At 37.5% G+C, this 17,873-nt stretch overlaps 1 protein-coding gene across 6 annotated transcripts in view; it reads left to right on the forward strand.

Moving 5' to 3' along the window:
- LOC149241820 (zinc ion binding protein) overlaps positions 1–17,873 on the forward strand; it is a 426,994-nt gene that overhangs the window by 114,537 nt on the left and 294,584 nt on the right. For all 6 annotated transcript variants that reach the window (XR_016246597.1, XM_089374060.1, XM_089374061.1 and 3 more), the window contains one exon: positions 9,761–9,832. Coding sequence is in view for 5 of the 6 variants with exons in the window: in XM_089374060.1 (XP_089230186.1) it covers positions 9,761–9,832 (72 nt within the window). In the remaining variant the exon portion in view is untranslated. The remainder of the gene's footprint in view (positions 1–9,760; positions 9,833–17,873) is intronic.

The following is a 17,873-nucleotide window of genomic DNA, read 5'->3' on the forward strand; positions in this document are numbered from 1 at the left end:
AGCTCTAAAGCACAAATGTAAGCACATGGATGAAACGATCAACTATTTGAAGAGTTTACTAATCAATCAAATGGGAGAGAACTCTAACTATCAAAGCAGCAAGAACTGACCTCCGTCTCATCATGAACCTTCAGTCAACAAAAATTAGATTCTACATCTCTTCTCTTCTCCCCTCTGCAAAGTTCTTCCTCTAGTAGTTTATTATGTTATGTAGATGCAAATTACTGTTGAAACAGTTCGTATGTATTTATAAGGATAGTGCAATTGGTATTTTCAGAACCAAAAAGGGAAGGGCATGGAAGATAGGGATTGTTTGCCCTCTGTTTTTCTTCCTGGATGCCTCTCTCCATTTTGCACCGATGTAATGGGAGCTTGCCTCCTTTTTTCTTTTTTGGAATAGAAATCTAGTAACCCACTCTATTAAAAAAAAAAAATATTTTTTCTACCCTCAAATATTTTAGCCATGGTGTCTGAGGGACCATGCATTAAAATATTTTTTACGTAAGATTTTACATAATTCAACTTTCAAAGGTGGAATACCTGTTCGTTATAGATCTTCAATATATTACCCAATCCTGTGACACAATATGATCTAGTAGACCAAGTGATTTGTAATAAAATAATTTAGCGAATTAGCTTAAATTATTCCCAAATCACTTTTACATAAAACTCGACCAAAGCACTAGAAATCACTTAAGACTTTGATGATAAATTCCACCTTAGCTTTGGGATGAGGTTGGAGGAAAAAACTTTGCCGATCATCTGTGTTTAGAAACACAAATGAATTAGTGAGACGAAAAACCTCCTAGGATGAAATTCATCACCAAAATAATAGGCTTACCTAGGTTGTTACATACATACATGGTCTTACTAGCATCATTTACATTCAAATTTGTAGAATGGGTTTACAATGACACAATCGCTGATGGTTGATGATTTCGATCTTTGAAGAAAAATATGGCACATCTGCTTCCTTGGAACTTTGACAAAATGTGTGCAACAAGACCCTTGCTAAATTGAGCGGTAACAATACCCACAAGCTAGGCTTGTTGAGATTGTCGTTTCCTGTCTAGCTAACGGGTTGAGGAGGCTTGGGGATGTGTGATTCTTACCTTTGGTAAGTCAGGTATCTCACCCAAGATCATATTATGATGCAGGTGTTCTACCACATGACTCTTGAGAGTCATTGCTAGGAAGATCGATAGGCAATAGGATGGATGTGATCCTTACCTCTTATATAGCAAGTGGTATCTCGCCCATTGATTGCATAATGGGATGGTTGTGATTCTTGCTTGGTAAGTTGTATCTCGCCTATTGCTTGATATATGGTGGAAGCCGTATGCTCCCTGTTGTCGCGCGGATTGGCACGACAACGCTCAGACCGGGGGCTGTCACTCTGATCCCCGATCCCTCCGTTTAAGCCTGTCTCCCGCGGCTAAAGGGGGTAGTCCCTGTGAGATGATGAGACCAACTGTCGACCAGTTGGTTGGGAGACACGAGACACGATATGAAAAGCACTAGATGGATTTGATTAATTGAGCAGACCAGTGCCTTAAGAGATTATGGTTAAAATGATTACTTGTTAGATATAGAAAAATAAACCGAAAACAGCAATCATTTGTCATCAAAAGGTATCAGCGAAATCACATAACCAAACGATATCCAGCGACTGAGAATTTTGAAAAAAGATAAATGCTTTAAACCACCACGAGAATTCTAGACCATTAACTAGATATCATATTCGCATCTCGACTTGAAAAATTCAGATCTTAAGATATAACATGAAAAACAACTGAAACTGGCAAAAATGATTTTCCAAATTTTTTATGTGATAAAATGAAACCTAAAAACCCTAAACCCTGATAAAAACTGCATAAAGCAAAAAATTTGAAACCCTAGATCAGAGAAAATTGAAACCCTAAGACAACTGATTAATTTACAGATTTGGCCCCTTAACAGCCAGATTCAGCAATAAGAACGGAAATATTTTAACGAAACGAAAATTTCAGATTTGTCACTGTGAAGAACTTCAGAAAATTTCTCATGCAAATCAAATAAATAAACCGAATGATAGACCCAGGATCAAATCCAACTGGGCTCAGCAAAAAATGCTTGCGGGAGTTGGCTGGTTCAGCCGAGAACTTCCCCGAACGCCCACAAAATTCCTTCAGAAAATGTTTTCTGCACAACTCAAAACAACCGTCAACAAAGAGGGCAAAAATGCTGCTAGATCTCAAACAGTAATGGAGATACCTGCCATTATTTCAGAAACCCTAACAGCACCCAAACCCCAGCAAGTGAACAAGATACCTGTGCTCACAATACTCTACGAAAAGCTATTATTAATGGCTGAAAATAACATATGCAAAAAATGAAATGATCTCACAGCATTCCAAGAGAGTAACACCAGCAAGATATGGACCCCAAAGTCTTCCTTTATTAACCAGAAACAGATTTACAAGAGAGCTTCTTCAGTATCTGACTCACAGATCGAATGAATCGACAATGACTCCTAGCACCCTATTTAAAGGAAATGACTCCAACGGCTAGTTCGAATGATCCATGTAGAAATGATCTCGACCGTTGATGAGGATCAAGACATCTCTTGATCTCATCCGTCGATTTATTCCCTTAAATTTTTTAATTTTTTATTATTTATTATTTTATTTTATTTTTTAAATTTTTAAATTTTTTAAATTTTTTGTTATTATTTTTTAAATTTTTAAATTTTTTATTATTTATTATTTTATTTTATTATTTTTTTAAATTTCTTAATTTTTATTTATTTTATTATTTTATTATTATTTGTTAAATTTTTAAATTTTTTATTATTATTTTTTAAATTTTTTAAATTTTTTATTATTTATTATTTATTATTTTATTTTATTATTTTTTTAAATTTTTAAATTTTTTATTATTATTTTTAAAATTTTTAAATTTTTATTTTATTTTTTTTTAAATTTTTAAATTTTTTATTATTTTTTTTTTTTTTAAATTTTTAAATTTTTTATTATTTTTTATTTATTTCATTTTTTAAATGGATCATCAAACTAAGCCTTTGGAAACATCACCTAGGACCTAGGACTTAGGACTCACGAGGGGATTTAAACCATTTTCAACCCTCAAGACACATTTCATGATGACTTTTTACAATTTACATCTCAAGGGGACAAACCCACTTAATACAGACCCTCACAAAACACCCAGTTCTGCGACACAACTATAATCTAGCAGATTAACACTCTAGGATTCTCCTAAAGTTCTAATGACAAAATCCATCCCGGCTTTGGGGTCAGGTTTGAAGGAAAACTCTGCCGATCCGTGGATCGGTGAGACGAAAAACCTTCCGGGACGTAGATTACCACTCGAAAGTTAGGTCCACCTAGGCAATTTTACATACATGACTCTAGTCTGCTAAGATTATTTACAATTCATACATGCAGACTGGGTTTACAATCAAAATGATCAAGTTGCTGATGATGGCAGGATGGCACGGACATGCTGATCAGGTGCTGCCCCTTTTTGCCAAGAAAAGGGGGGGGGTACAGCATGGGTAGTTGACCAGTAGAGGTCAACATCTGGCTCCACTTGGGGACACGTTGCTGCTTGCAGGAATGTGAGAATTCAGAATCTGCATCCATACAACACAAAAATAAGTAGCGTCCATCCAAAAATCAGCATATACATTAAGCACAGGAAAGAAAAAAGCTCTTCATTTATTAACTATCTAAAGCAGAAATGAAAATGCGGAAAAACAAGGAGTAGGGTTAGAAATACGATACAAAAGGATGCCCTACGGCATCAGATGTATTCAATATAGTGCATACTGAGCATTTGCCTGCTTTCAGGCAAATCTGTCGGCTGCTTGTCGGATGTGCCATGTCCAATTTTGCATATGGTAGGACTCTTTCCTATCTGAAAATCAAGCTGCTCACGGCCGTCTGATGCATCAAATCTTCTTCTTATTTTCTTTCTCTTACGTTTTTTCTTTCTGGCAGGTTGAATTACTGATGACCTGGAACTTTCTGTTTCAAAACTATCAGATGAAGTATGTAAGATATGTGTGCTATGTCTTTCTTTATCTTGCATCTGATCTTTATCATTCTTAAGTCTGTCTGGATCACCCTCAATCAACCATCTTTCAATCGAATCAACAACCTCCCAATAATAAGATGAATCTTGTTGCAACAAATGAGAAGGCTCCTGATCTGTTGATGTTCCCTGGTTTCTCTCATTTTCCAATTGCTGAAACCTTTGAACCTGCATTCTAATGGCATCCATCTGTCTAGAGTGTTCAACCTTTATATCACTGATTTGTCTGGCATGGTATTCGTGCATGTCTTTTATTACTTTAACATTTCCTTCCTTTATGTTCATCAAGCAATGCTGTATGGAATTTATTTCTTCTCTGTGATTTGCTTGCATGTCAGCCAACTGATTGTTATGATTGAATGTCATGATAGTCATTTCCTCATCCATAGTGAATAACTTGTTTTGCATAGAGTCAATTTCCCTATCATGATCAGCTTTCATGGTCACCATATTTTCCTCTAAGACTGACAACCTGCTATGCATGTTTCCAATTTCTGTTTCATATTTAGTTTTCATGGCCTCAATTTCTTTAGCATGGTGACTTTGCGTGACCTCAATCTCCCTGTTACGTTTTTCCAGATGGGTGCATAAAGTTTTCACATCATTGACATAATTAGTTTGATTGATTTCCATATTTCTCACCAGCATCATTAGATCTCGTAAAATTTGCTTTTGCTCTTCCCTTTCATTGTCGTTTGTCCCTGATCTTTCACTATCATGAACTTGATCTGCAATATTTCCGGTGGATGATACATTCTGACATGATGAATCGTCTTGGGATCTTTCAGCTGGACCTCTTATCAAATTACTTACATTCTGTTGCATAATTTTGGAGGAAGAAGGCAAGCTGTTTGGATAACCATATCTATCTTCAAAAGCATTGATAATATCAACCAAAGAAGTGAAAGAATCTTTAGGAAAATTGTTAAACCAATTCAAAGCATCATCTTCTAAAGAAAGGACAAATAGACGCATTTTGATATCATCATGATGAAACTGAGGGGGTCTGCAATATATGATCATGATGCGAATAAACAAGTCAATATGCCTTTTAGCAGCGATTGGATCACCATCTGAAAAAATAGGTAATTCAAGAAGGGCCTTCTCCGGAAAATCATGGAGACGGTGAGTAAAACGACATGGTTTACATGAATAATCCATGATGAATAATAAGGGATGAGATGGATGATAGAACTAGATCTACGCTCAAGAAAATCAAAAGATGAAAGGAGTGGAGTCGCCACTTGAAAAATAAATCTGATTCTAAGATCCAAGAAGTAATCAACAAACAGATATGCGACAGGCTTCTTGTCTGGGAAAAATAAGAAAATGGAGTCGCCACCCAAACAAGAAACAAACCCAAGAGATGCTGCTGATATGGGATGAAAAGATGCCAAAAATATTGAATCTGCCAGCTCAAATGAGAAGATGAGAAGATGAATGTCGATGAAAATCCAGGAACAGAAAAACTCTATCCCCGGCAACGGCGCCAAAAAATGTTGGCGTTGCCGGCTCAAACGAATGATAGAAAGATGAACGATGAATGATTAAAAGTCGTTGAAATACCGAGAAAACAATATCCCCGGCAACGGCGCCAAAAAATGTTGTCGCGCGGATTGGCACGACAACGCTCAGACCGGGGGCTGTCACTCTGATCCCCGATCCCTCCGTTTAAGCCTGTCTCCCGCGGCTAAGGGGGGTAGTCCCTGTGAGATGATGAGACCAACTGTCGACCAGTTGGTTGGGAGACACGAGACACGATATGAAAAGCACTAGATGGATTTGATTAATTGAGCAGACCAGTGCCTTAAGAGATTATGGTTAAAATGATTACTTGTTAGATATAGAAAAATAAACCGAAAACAACAATCATTTGTCATCAAAAGGTATCAGCGAAATCAAATAACCAAACGATATCCAGCGACTGAGAATTTTGAAAAAAGATAAATGCTTTAAACCACCACGAGAATTCTAGACCATTAACTAGATATCATATTCGCATCTCGACTTGAAAAATTCAGATCTTAAGATATAACATGAAAAACAACTGAAACTGGCAAAAATGATTTTCCAAATTTTTTATGTGATAAAATGAAACCTAAAAACCCTAAACCCTGATAAAAACTGCATAAAGCAAAAAATTTGAAACCCTAAGACAACTGATTAATTTACAGATTTGGCCCCTTAACAGCCAGATTCAGCAATAAGAACGGAAATATTTTAACGAAACGAAAATTTCAGATTTGTCACTGTGAAGAACTTCAGAAAATTTCTCATGCAAATCAAATAAATAAACCGAATGATAGACCCAGGATCAAATCCAACTGGGCTCAGCAAAAAATGCTTGCGGGAGTTGGCTGGTTCAGCCGAGAACTTCCCCGAACGCCCACAAAATTCCTTCAGAAAATGTTTTCTGCACAACTCAAAACAACCGTCAACAAAGAGGGCAAAAATGCTGCTAGATCTCAAACAGTAATGGAGATACCTGCCATTATTTCAAAAACCCTAACAGCACCCAAACCCCAGCAAGTGAACAAGATACCTGTGCTCACAATACTCTACGAAAAGCTATTATTAATGGCTGAAAATAACATATGCAAAAAATGAAATGATCTCACAGCATTCCAAGAGAGTAACACCAGCAAGATATGGACCCCAAAGTCTTCCTTTATTAACCAGAAACAGATTTACAAGAGAGCTTCTTCAGTATCTGACTCACAGATCGAATGAATCGACAATGACTCCTAGCACCCTATTTAAAGGAAATGACTCCAACGGCTAGTTCGAATGATCCATGTAGAAATGATTTCGACCGTTGATGAGGATCAAGACATCTCTTGATCTCATCCGTCGATTTATTCCCTTAAATTTTTTTAATTTTTTATTATTTATTATTTTATTTTATTTTTTAAATTTTTAAATTTTTTATTATTATTTTTTAAAATTTTTTATTATTTATTATTTTATTTTATTATTTTTTTAAATTTCTTAATTTTTATTTATTTTATTATTATTTGTTAAATTTTTAAATTTTTTATTATTATTTTTTAATTTTTTATTATTTATTATTTATTATTTTATTTTATTATTTTTTTAAATTTTTAAATTTTTTATTATTATTTTTAAAATTTTAAAATTTTTATTTTATTTTTTTTAAAATTTTTAAATTTTTTATTATTTTTTTTTTTTTTTAATTTTTTATTATTTTTTATTTATTTCATTTTTTAAATGGATCATCAAACTAAGCCTTTGGAAACATCACCTAGGACCTAGGACCTAGGACTTAGGACTCACGAGGGGATTTAAACCATTTTCAACCCTCAAGACACATTTCATGATGACTTTTTACAATTTACATCTCAAGGGGACAAACCCACTTAATACAGACCCTCACAAAACACCCAGTTCTGCGACACAACTATAATCTAGAAGATTAACACTCTAGGATTCTCCTAAAGTTCTAATGACAAAATCCATCCCGGCTTTGGGGTCAGGTTTGAAGGAAAACTCTGCCGATCCGTGGATCGGTGAGACGAAAAACCTTCCGGGACGTAGATTACCACTCGAAAGTTAGGTCCACCTAGGCAATTTTACATACATGACTCTAGTCTGCTAAGATTATTTACAATTCATACATGCAGACTGGGTTTACAATCAAAATGATCAAGTTGCTGATGATGGCAGGATGGCACGGACATGCTGATCAGGTGCTGCCCCTCTTTGCAAGAAAAGGGGGGGGGTATAGCATGGGTAGTTGACCAGTAGAGGTCAACACTCCCTATGAGATGATTTGGGGTGAGAGTGTCCCATAGGACCTTCCCCACTATCATAGACATGAGGTGAGAGTGTCCCATAGGACTCTCCTCATTTTCCTTAGAGGGTGGTAGTTGTAGCTCCTCGATGATTCTTCTTCTTTAGATTTGAGAATGTTTTAGCAGATAGAGTTGAGTAGAGTTGGGAAATGATTTGATGACGGGATATTTGCGATGATCACATGATGTAGTTGGAATATCTCCCTAGTTGAGAGGGAGTTTTAATTTGGCAGATCAGTGACAAATTTTAATCATTGGACTAAAGGGAAAGTCTATTTTTGAAGTGAAGCCAACAATATGACGTTTGATCAGGGCGACCTAGATCCGCCAATGCCTATAAATAAAGGTCACCTCAAGCTCATTTTGGACATCACATCACACAAGCATCTCTTCTTCATTTGGTTCGATACTTCTGTAAATTGCAGGTCATCTATTCACATGGGTGAGCAAGAGGAAGGAGAAATTTCAGGGGGCTGAAATATGCTTTGACCAACACTTTGACTTCTCTTAACTTTTGGAGATTTGGCATGGTTTGACTGATTTTGACTTGGGTTCTTGGACTGTTTTGGAGAGCCGAATTTCTGGGCACACAAATCGAGATTTTTTGGGTACATTGACTGTGGTCGACTTCAGATCTGCAACTAGAGTTTCCGCAGCTCTTGACTTTGATTTTGGCCAAGATTGAAGGTGAATTTTGGGACTGTTTTTGGAGTACTTGACCAGCTGCTCAGGCCACACTTTTTGAATGCTGACCAAGTTCATTCGGAAGAGTGTTGACTGTTGACCATTTGCTGTTGTTGCTGCTGCCATTGACTTTGACCAGCATTGACTTTGACCAGATTTGACTATTGGCTCATATTTTGAAGTTTGGTTGGTTGTATTGTTGGATAAGTCAATCTTTGACTTTCATTTTTATTTATGGACTTGGGCTCATTGTACTCTCTGCTGAACATTTGAAGACAATCTAATAGAAGAAGAATTTCAAAGGGTTTTCCCCCTTGTGGGGTTTTTCTCTGGTCTTTGACCAAATTAGTGTCTCTTGTTGATGTGTTGATTGTCTCCTATTGTCATTGCATTTACTGTTCTATCTTCAGTTACTATTGTTTATTGGAAGAATTAATTATTGTTGAAAAGATTTCTAATTGAAGAAGTGAATTGGGCTAAAGTAATTGAAATAGCATAGAGCAGTGAAAAATTAAGTGAGGCTACCTCCACACTTGACCCTTATTTGGGAACCTTTTTCTTATATAAGTTCTTTTTGTTTTTTCTCAATACTAAGCTATAATTAAGGTGCATAATGCTGGTCTTATCTTTACAGTGATCTTACAGCAGTCCATATCATCTGTTCCCTTATTATGTCCCAGTAGAAGGAACTAGAGGATGCCATTGTGCTACACCCAGTTCTAATAGAATAGGAATGCAAGCCTTACTGCATATATTCAGTTGTTATCAGTATTTTTCCAACTGAGGTCATTTGGTTTCTATTTGATGCCCATGACTTTGCTGATTAAATTATTATTGATTTTATTTGATTGTTATGTTGAGTAATCTATTTCTTGTTTAATATAGTCTTTGTTATCTGTCCTATTTGACTTTTGTATCAAAATTGTGGGGTTGGTTTAAACATAGAATTATGACCAACATTGTTTTTTCAACAGTTAGTCATGATTATTATATAAGTTTCAGAATTTGTTCTGTTTACGCTTTAATAAACTTCAAGTACATGGCCCTTCTCTGTTTCATCTGCATATTTATACCAGAGTTATATTTGAATTTTGTATTTTATGAAAAATAATTTGCTTTAATGCTGGACATTAATTTGAGTGAAAGACTAAAACTGGCTGGTATTTTTGCAGGAGCACGTAGTTGATGTCAAATCTCAAGTCTTTTTGCCATCAACAGATTTTTATCGAAGAGTATATTCTGACGTATTGCCGCTAATAATGTCCTTTCCTCCCATATTTTCTGTATGCTTGCATGCATGTCTTGAGAGTTGGATGCTAGGTTGAAAACTTGAAAGAAAGATTGGACATAAATTGTCATCATATATTTGAGACCAAGAATATCATAACTATATCCACAGGCAGGTTGCCAGATTCAGATTCAGGAACGACTGATAATGACAATCATTTGGGAATGACTCGATAACTTGGACAACTTAACAAAAATATTTGTGAAGAACACAACAAATAGAAAAATACATAAAATTTATAATAAAGAAAAAGATATTTACATTCCATAGGGAAGTATAAAACACTTATAGAGGGATCTCCTCATACACTATATGAAATACTAAATAGGTGATGTGAAGAACCAGAACTATGAAAGTGTCGTATGTGGTACATCTGAAATAAAAAATCATCACTCATGTAGATAAATCCAAATGTATTCGTTGCAATTAAAATGTAGTCTTATAGACTTGCATGATGTATCAAGTTGCGTAAACACAATTGATTACAATCCTCCGTGCGATGGATTAGCATATTATTGACCAAACTTCGTAGAACTAGTGCCAGTGCCAGCAGCCCACTGGGAGAAGTGTTATCTTTTCCGTAATTTCTCTCTCCTCTGCCATTTGCATCAATGTCTGCATCTAGTAGGTCAAAGTCACCTGGATCTAGTGCAAGTCTAGAACTATTGGAACTGGTCCCAATTACGTGTGCTAATTGTTGTTTAGCTTTGTCTCTTTCTATGTCTTCTAGGGAACCTTTCATTTTGCGCTTGGCATCAGAAGGGACATGAGCAACTTTGAACATCTCCTTGTCAGTTATTTAGGCAAGGTGACGTTTAAAACACTTGATGCCTCATACATCACCTTTTGACAAAAATTATACTTGTGACTTCACCCAACCCCTCCCAATGTTGGTGCAATAGTTCCAGGAAATATCTCTCTCTGTTTGCATTTTGTTTATCTTTGATATTTTAGGAACATAAACTAGGGCAATGAAAGAAACAGCAGCTTGGAAAACTTCAAAAGAAAAATTTGAAATATGTTTGACGTTCCTGTCCCATAAAACTCCATCAGTGCCCTCTAAAATCATAACTCCTCTCCCAAATTCTCCAAGTGATTTTCTTCAACTATTAAAGCCCTTTCCCTAAACTACCATTATTTCCACAGTGAATTCTGAGCTCTTCCAAATCCTGTTATTTCCAAAAATTGTTTTTAGCAGGGCTGGAAATGAAGAATTGAGAAATAGGCACATTGAAATTGAGCTTAGTGTAATGTTAGGGTTAGAAACATGTTTATATGGGATTTTGGTAAGTGGTAGATTTCTTTTTGTGGTTCATTTGTTTTGAAATTTTCTGCACTATATTTTTGGGCTGAGGTGCCCTTTTCATGCACAATTGGCATGTGTTGAGTTTTCTGACTCTGCAAAAATCTCAGATGTGTCGACTGAGTTTGTCATTGCATCTTAATGACTAGTTTGAGTCTTGACTGGCGAGACTCACGAGTTAAACTGATAAACTCAGCAAGTTAAGCTTGATCCATAGTCTAAAGCCACGGCAATGTGCCATTTTTATATGGAAATCAATTAACATGTTATTAGCTCGCAAGTTATAAATACAATTAACTGACTAAATGCCCATTTGTATTAGATGTTCATTTGAAAAGAATCTTAGAAGCCGAGAAATGTCACATTTCTGTATGTAATGAGAGTGTTTTGTACATAGCTTCTAGATCAGATCCAGGGAGCTATGTGTGCTGACAAAGTGAAATCAGGACTGTCCATGTGTTAGTTTTTGTAGCATCAGATGGTGTTATAGTCTCGAGACTTTGTGGAGAGGCTAAAACACAAGAGTTCTCCAAATTCCAAAACCCATAAATCGGTTCTGGAAATTCCATCTACAGATAGCTCAATTAAATTAATTGATCGATAATTAAAAATGCTTAAGTCTAACTTAGAGAAATCGATTAACTAATAGCAATTAATTGAGAAATGTGAGAATTCTCTTGAAACTCACATGGATCGACTTGGAGAAGATCTCAACCATTGATTAAGTTTTAATCTTGGCCGTTGGAGTCCCACAGTGAGATTATAAGAAGTCGACGGGTAGATGGAGCAACACACTTGAGATCGATTTCCTTGGGTAGTTCGATTTTCTAGAGAACAACAACATTCTGCCAGAAGAGTTTGAGCCAGAGATGGGATGCAGAGACAGAGGGGCAGAGACAGTGAGTCTGGAGGAAGTATTCTAGTTTCAGAGAGTCAGCTACAGGATGGCCGAGTTTCCTTAGTGAGGCTATGCAGTGCTGGCGCAAAAGTTTCAGAGGCAAAGTTCTATTTGGTCAGTCAGAGGGTCAATTCAGTTGCTGGATACTGGGAGAATTCCCGGAAAGGGTCGATGAGTCATTCTCAGAGGTCAAATTGGTGATTAGTTGCAGTTCCCATGCAAAGCGTACGAGTGCCGGAACAAATTTGACACAGAGGTTTCGTGGAGCCCAGTATTCACTAGTTTCGAAGTTGGATCAGTGCCGGGTGAGACAAAATTGTCTCACTAGTGGATTGCCATTTTTTTGTGGCCAGTTTTCCTGTAGTGGATTGCCATTTTTTTGTGGCCAGTTTTCCTGTAGAGGATTGCAAGTTTGGGCATCTAGTTGTACTCAAAATTTTCTCACTACTGCATAATTATAAAAACCCTCAGCTACTGCACTGGTTTTCCCACATTGGGTTTTTCTGGGGACTTTTGTAAAAAAATAATGGTGTTATATTTCTATGCCTGTGTGCTAGTATTGTAGTGTGATTGATTTGTTGTTGTCGTCACAATAAACTGTTAATTTACAGCTAGAAGAATTAATTCCAATTGCTGCAATTTAGTGTTGAAATTTTCACATGGTATCAAAGCAATTTTGATCAAATGGGGAAGCTTAGAAGTGGAAAAAGGAAATTCGCTGTTCAGAGGGATCAACAGGACGAATTTTTTGAGAGTTGCGCAGTGCCTAGCCAGGCAGTGCAAATTGTTGGGCAGTTTGATTTTTTAGTGCAGGGTTGCAGAAAAATTCGACTTGCCATATTGAGTGATTCCAACCGGTAGAGGGAGCAATAGTAGCTCATATTTTCGTTGAAAAGATTCCTTGTTTGGGCATAGAAGGGTTTTGCAGCAATTGCTAAAGAAAAATCAATGCCGGGTGGAAGAAGAAGTGCACAAAGGGAATTTCTCTCAGAGGGATTCTAGTTTAGAAATCCATATTTCCAATTGTTTCCAACAGTAGCTGCAAGTAGATTTTCTCACTGCAGAAGGGAGTGAGAATAGTAGATTCAACAATTGAGCAGGTGAAAGAGGGAGATTTCCATTCCAGTTTCAGAGATGGCCATAGTTGGGCTTAGAGATCAGGATAGGTTGGAGGGAGCTTCCAACTATGTCATCTGGAAGGCCAGGATGCCCTTCCTGTTAGATGAGCATGGCCTGAAGATCTTTGTAGAGAGTGTTGTGGCAGTACCGACAGATGCAGATCAACTGAAAGAGTACAAGAAAGAGATGGCTAAGGCGAAGCAGATGATCCTAGATGGAGTCTGGGACCATATAGTCTCGCATATATCTGGCAAGAACACTGCCAAGGAGATGTGGGATGCTCTCGCTCAACTATATCAGAATCCTTCTGAGCAGCAGAAGATGTTCTTGAAAGAGAAGCTGAGAAACATCAGGATGTATAAGGGTGAAGGCATTGATCCCTTTCTCACCAGAATTCAGGAAATACGGGATCAACTTGCAATAGTTGGGGAGGCGCTTCAGGACACAAAGCTTGTACATTTGACGCTGAACAGTGTCTCAAAGCACTGGGAAATCTTTGTCCAAGGCATTTTAGGACGAGATACCCTATCTAGGTAGGACAGGATGTGGTCAAACCTGTAGCAAGAGGAAATGAGGTGAACACTTGTGAAGACCTCCATTAGCGGAAGCAACAGTAAGGGTTCGAAAGGTGAGAAGGAGGAAGAGAATGTGGCCCTTGCATCAAAGGGTTCCAGTTAGGGACAGGGGGAGAAGAAAAAAGTGACTTATCTAAGGTCAAGTACTTCAGGGGTGGCGAGTTTGGCCACTACAGTACTTAGTGTCCTCAAAGGAAGAAGGACAGACATGAGAAGTAGGACCAGACGACAACATCCGCAAAGATAGACAAATTGTCCTCTAGGTTGGAGGAAGACTTCACCATGTTTGAAACAATGTTCTAAAACTCTGAAGTGATCGAGGTTCACCTCCGACTCCGCTCCGACTCGGTATCAACTCGGGCTAGTTGATTTCAGTGACTCGGTCGTTGTAAAAAATACATTATTATTATTTTTTTTAATAAAAAAACATAATTTTAAAGATTTTCATTCATGTTTCCAAACAAAAAGCATTAGACTATAGAGAGAAGACAACATATGATCAAAGTAGGCTCATGAATATATCCATTATGTCAAAATGGGACCCAATGCACTATGCAATACATGTAATATATAGAGATCAAAACAAAAAAACATAACCAAGGAGGCTTTAATTGGCCTCAACAACAAAGCATCACTAGTCACTAGTCACTACATTACCATGGATACGAGGAGGTTCTTTGCTTTGTCTGTCCCAACTCCCAACACAAATTTTCTTGGTCTCTTGTACAAATAAGAAATGAATGTCATTGAGTGACAAAGGGCACATGCCAATCTGGCAGCTTTTTGTTCCCAAAAATGCCTTTTGCTGTTATGAAATGAGTTGCCATTAGGAAGTCATTTTTAAGCTTGATGTGACAATCATGTGACATTTTGCTGCCTAGTTTCACCTCTTGTCTAGATCTTAACAATAAAGGTTATTGTTGCATTGTCTTGTTGTGAAAATTTACTTGTTTGGCACTGTGTTTTCAACTTTTCACTGAACCAATTCAATACTAGTCTTGACTCTTTGGTAAAAATATTCATTGCATTTTTTTCATCTCCTCATTTAAGTGCCCCTACTATGGTACAGGTAGCCCATAGTATCTATCTTACCTGTAGGCTACAAGAGTTTTACAAAACAAACGAACCGATTCAGACTCGGCTAAGCTGGTTGACTTGTTACCGAACCGGTCGAGTCGGTGACCAACTCAGCTGGTTCGATAACAGATTGACCTTTGGCCTGATTTTTGCACCGAGCCGGCTCGAGCAGGGGTCCAGCTCGGTCTGCTCGACTGATTCCGGATCGGTTTAGTCGTTTTTTAAAACATTGGTTTGCAGCTATACCTGCAGAAGTGAGGTGCGGCGATATGGTGCTATAGTCCCAGAGTTGCGCAAATTTGGGCAGGGTGAATTGAGATGTCTTCGTCATGTATCATTACCTTGCTTCAAGGGCCCACGGTGTTCAGTAGTAGGATGGATCAATGTTAGTGGATGTAGTTAGATTCCAGAGTGACAGTTGTAGACTAGTTGTAGTCAGGTGCTGAGGAGCACAAAGCAGTGTTGACAGTAGAGCAGGATGCTTAGTAGCAGAGTCAACAGTAGCGTAGATTTCCCAATGGACAGTGAAGAGGCTAGTAGCAGTCAGAGACTCAGGAGATAGTTGCAGCACAGAGACATAGTTGATTCAATATTTTGGATGCTTCTTAGTTACCATGGTCGCAGTAGAAACAACAACAATTGAGAGCGGGTATTTGTTGGGTTGCAGTGCAGATGTAGAGTTGGTAGCAGTACAGAATGCACAATGCAGTGTCAGCAACAACACAGATGCAACATGGTTCAACTACTGTCAGTGGCAAGTGAATCAGAGTTAGCACAGTGGTTGGTGGACACTGGCAAGAAATTACAATTGTCAAACATCAACAATGTGTATGGGAGGATGATGCAGAGATACGGTGTTGTAGCAGATTGTGCAACACTAGAGAGAAAACACCTTCCTCGCTAAGAGGGAGTGTTAGTTTTTGTAGCATCAGATGGTGTTCTAGTCTCAAGACTTTGTGGAGAGGCTAGAACATAGGAGTTCTCCAAAACCCATAAATTGTTTCTGGAAATACCACCTAGAGATAACTCAGTTAAATTAATTGATCAATAGTTAAAAATGCCTAAGTCTAACTTAAGGAAATCGATTAATTAATAGCAATTAATTGAGAAAGCTGTGAATTCTGTAGAAACTCACGCAGATCGACTTGGAGATGATTTCAGTCATTGATTGAGTTTTAATCTTGGTCGTTGGTGTCCCACAGTGAGATTATAAGAAGAAGTCGATGCATAGATGGAGCAACACACTTGAGATTGATTTCCTTGGGTAGTTCGATTTTCCAGAGAGCAACAACATTCTGCCGAAAGAGTTCGAGCTAGACAGGGGACATAGTGATAGAGAGGGGAAGAGACAATGAGTCTGGAGGAAGTATTCCAATTATGGAGAGTCAACTATAGGAGGTCAAGTTTCCTTAGTGAGGCTACATAGTGTTGGCGCAGAAGCATTAGAGGTAGAGTTCGATTTGGTTAGTCAGAGGGTTGATTCAGTTGTTGGAGACTGGGAGAATTCCTGGAGAGGGCCAGCAAGTCATTCTCAGAGGTTGAATTGGGTAGATGACTTGATCAGTTGCAGTTCCCAGGCAGAGCATACCAATGCCTGCGCATATTTGACGCAGAGGTTGATGCAGGGGTTTCATGGAGCCAAGTATTCGCCAGTTTCTGAGTTGGATCAGTGGCGGGTGAAACAAAATATGTCCCACTAAGTTTTTGTGGCCAACTTTCCTGTAGTGGATTGCCAATTTGGGCATCTAGTTGTACTCAAAATTCTCTCACCGTTGCATAATAATAAAACCCTCCAGCTATTGCACCAGTTTTCCCACATTGGGTTTTGATGGACTTTTGTCCAAAAATAATGGTGTTATATTTTTGTGTGTGTGCCTATATTTTCTCAGTTTCCAGTTTATCTTCCGTAATATTTATTTTTGTGAAGATTGCAGTGTGATTGATTCGTTGTTGCCATATAGAAGAATTAGTTCCAGTTGCTGCAATAGAATTTCAATGTTGAAATTTTCACACAATGCTCGGAAGCTTGGACAAGAGAGTAATCACTTTGTTGACACCTCTCCAACTTAGAATATCGTTGGAAAGATATGCATGACACCTTGGGCCTTACAAGTTTATACATTGTTGGTTAAGATACTGGGGTTCAAATTTCTACACTGAATCACCACTAAGAATCTTGCCAATGTGTTGAACCAAGGACATAAACTTCCAACATGAATTTCAACTCACAATTTTCTAGAAGGATTGTTAGTGTTATGTTTTTGGTATTTTGAGTATATGTTGTTGCAAGAAAAGGAAAATTTTCTTTCTACTTTGACAACAATTTCTATTACTGTTGGACTAATATTTCACATGGCTACCATTTATAGTCATTTGCTGTAATAAATAAATCAAGATTGCATACTGTTGCAACTATTGAAGGAAATAAATGTTGACTTGAAACATTGAGAAAGTAATAGGAATGACTTCTAGAAAAGTAAGATGGAAACAAGAATGGTCTTGACAGACCATATAATGTGAGAGCATCCTAATAGAACAAAGTCTAGTAGGCAATGTGGTGTATAAATTGTGAACATAGAACAATATACAAGGAAACATCAAAGGGTGTTAGTTGGTGCAGCTCAAACAGGTGTTCTAGTCTCAGATTATGTTTGTGAGGCTAAGGAACACATTTTCTCCAATACCCAGAAAAGGTTTCGCGAGAAAAGGCCTTGATTATATTTAATTAAGCAGTTAATTAATTTTCGTAGGTCTCATTTATGGAAATAAGCTTAATTAATCAGTATTAATTGGGGTAAATCGATTTTCCTCTAGAGACTTTTGGAAAAGTCACTTGATGGGGTCAAGATGATCTTAGTCATTGATTGTGATTAGATCATGGCCGTTGATTCATCAATGGGAGATTATAAGAGGAAGTTGGACAACATAACGAAGGAAGGAGACATCGAATTGTAGTGAGGGCAAAGGCGTAGAGGCAACGCAGGGATACTAGCAGCGAGGTTTCAACAGAGAATTTGGGAGAAGG

Source organism: Pinus tabuliformis, chromosome 8 (assembly GCF_031772625.1).
Source record: "Pinus tabuliformis cultivar Carrire ecotype Pingquan chromosome 8, CPIR1, whole genome shotgun sequence".
Taxonomy (NCBI): domain Eukaryota; kingdom Viridiplantae; phylum Streptophyta; class Pinopsida; order Pinales; family Pinaceae; genus Pinus; species Pinus tabuliformis.